The 689-nt window shown below is 35.1% G+C and overlaps 1 protein-coding gene across 1 annotated transcript; it reads left to right on the top strand.

Moving 5' to 3' along the window:
• Nucleotides 1-207: 207 nt before the first annotated feature.
• Nucleotides 208-543, top strand: VCUG_02750 (uncharacterized protein; the record flags this gene model as incomplete). Its single annotated transcript, XM_008077569.1, has 1 exon — nt 208-543. The coding sequence occupies one exon, from the start codon at nt 208-210 to the stop codon at nt 541-543; it is 336 nt and encodes a 111-aa protein (XP_008075760.1).
• Between the last annotated feature and the right edge of the window lie 146 nt (nt 544-689).

Below are 689 nucleotides of genomic sequence, written 5' to 3'. Positions count from 1 at the left end.
GAATGCTGTTACACTGTGATGATAGTGCTATAAACAACCATTTTGTAGAGTTGAAGGCAGTGCTCATGAAGTTCACTGCGATGACTTTGAAATCACGAAAAAGACTAAGCCAGGTTAAAAAAAGAAAGAGCGAAAGTAATAACATTGTTGATGCAATTAGCGAGCACATGAAAGAGACATATCATAATACTATTAAGGGTTAGAGAAATGAAAAAGCTATTTGATGCAATATTTGTGCAAGCAACAAAGAGCACATATGATAAAAACATCCGTGACTTTTTCTATTTACTTGCTATCTCTATTAATATGGAAGATTATGCAAATGCGGCGAATACAAATGAAATTACAGTTAGCGAAGTGCGCGAATTCTATTGTATATGTACTGAATTCAAATACAGTGCTTTACGGCCATTTCAAAATTGTAGTCCTTTTTCACATACTCTGACGGGTTTGTTCTTTACTTCGCTGCATCTATTTCACGACACAAGGTCCGTGAAAAATGCCTGTTGTTTCCCGAATTTGTCTGTTTGTGCAAGTGGTTAGAAAACTTCTGTGCTCTCAATCCAAGAGTATATATTCGCTACAGGATCATTATTATTTACATTGTTAGCAGAATTGAAACTATTGTATCCAAGCTGGTAACTTTAAACAATGAAATTGCACATTTATCGAGTTCTAGGCAAGAAACT

This window comes from Vavraia culicis (assembly GCF_000192795.1).
Source record: "Vavraia culicis subsp. floridensis unplaced genomic scaffold supercont1.274, whole genome shotgun sequence".
NCBI lineage: Eukaryota > Fungi > Microsporidia > Pleistophoridae > Vavraia > Vavraia culicis.
The sequence above is the reverse complement of the archived record's forward strand: the minus strand, read 5'-3'. Positions and strand labels throughout refer to the sequence as shown.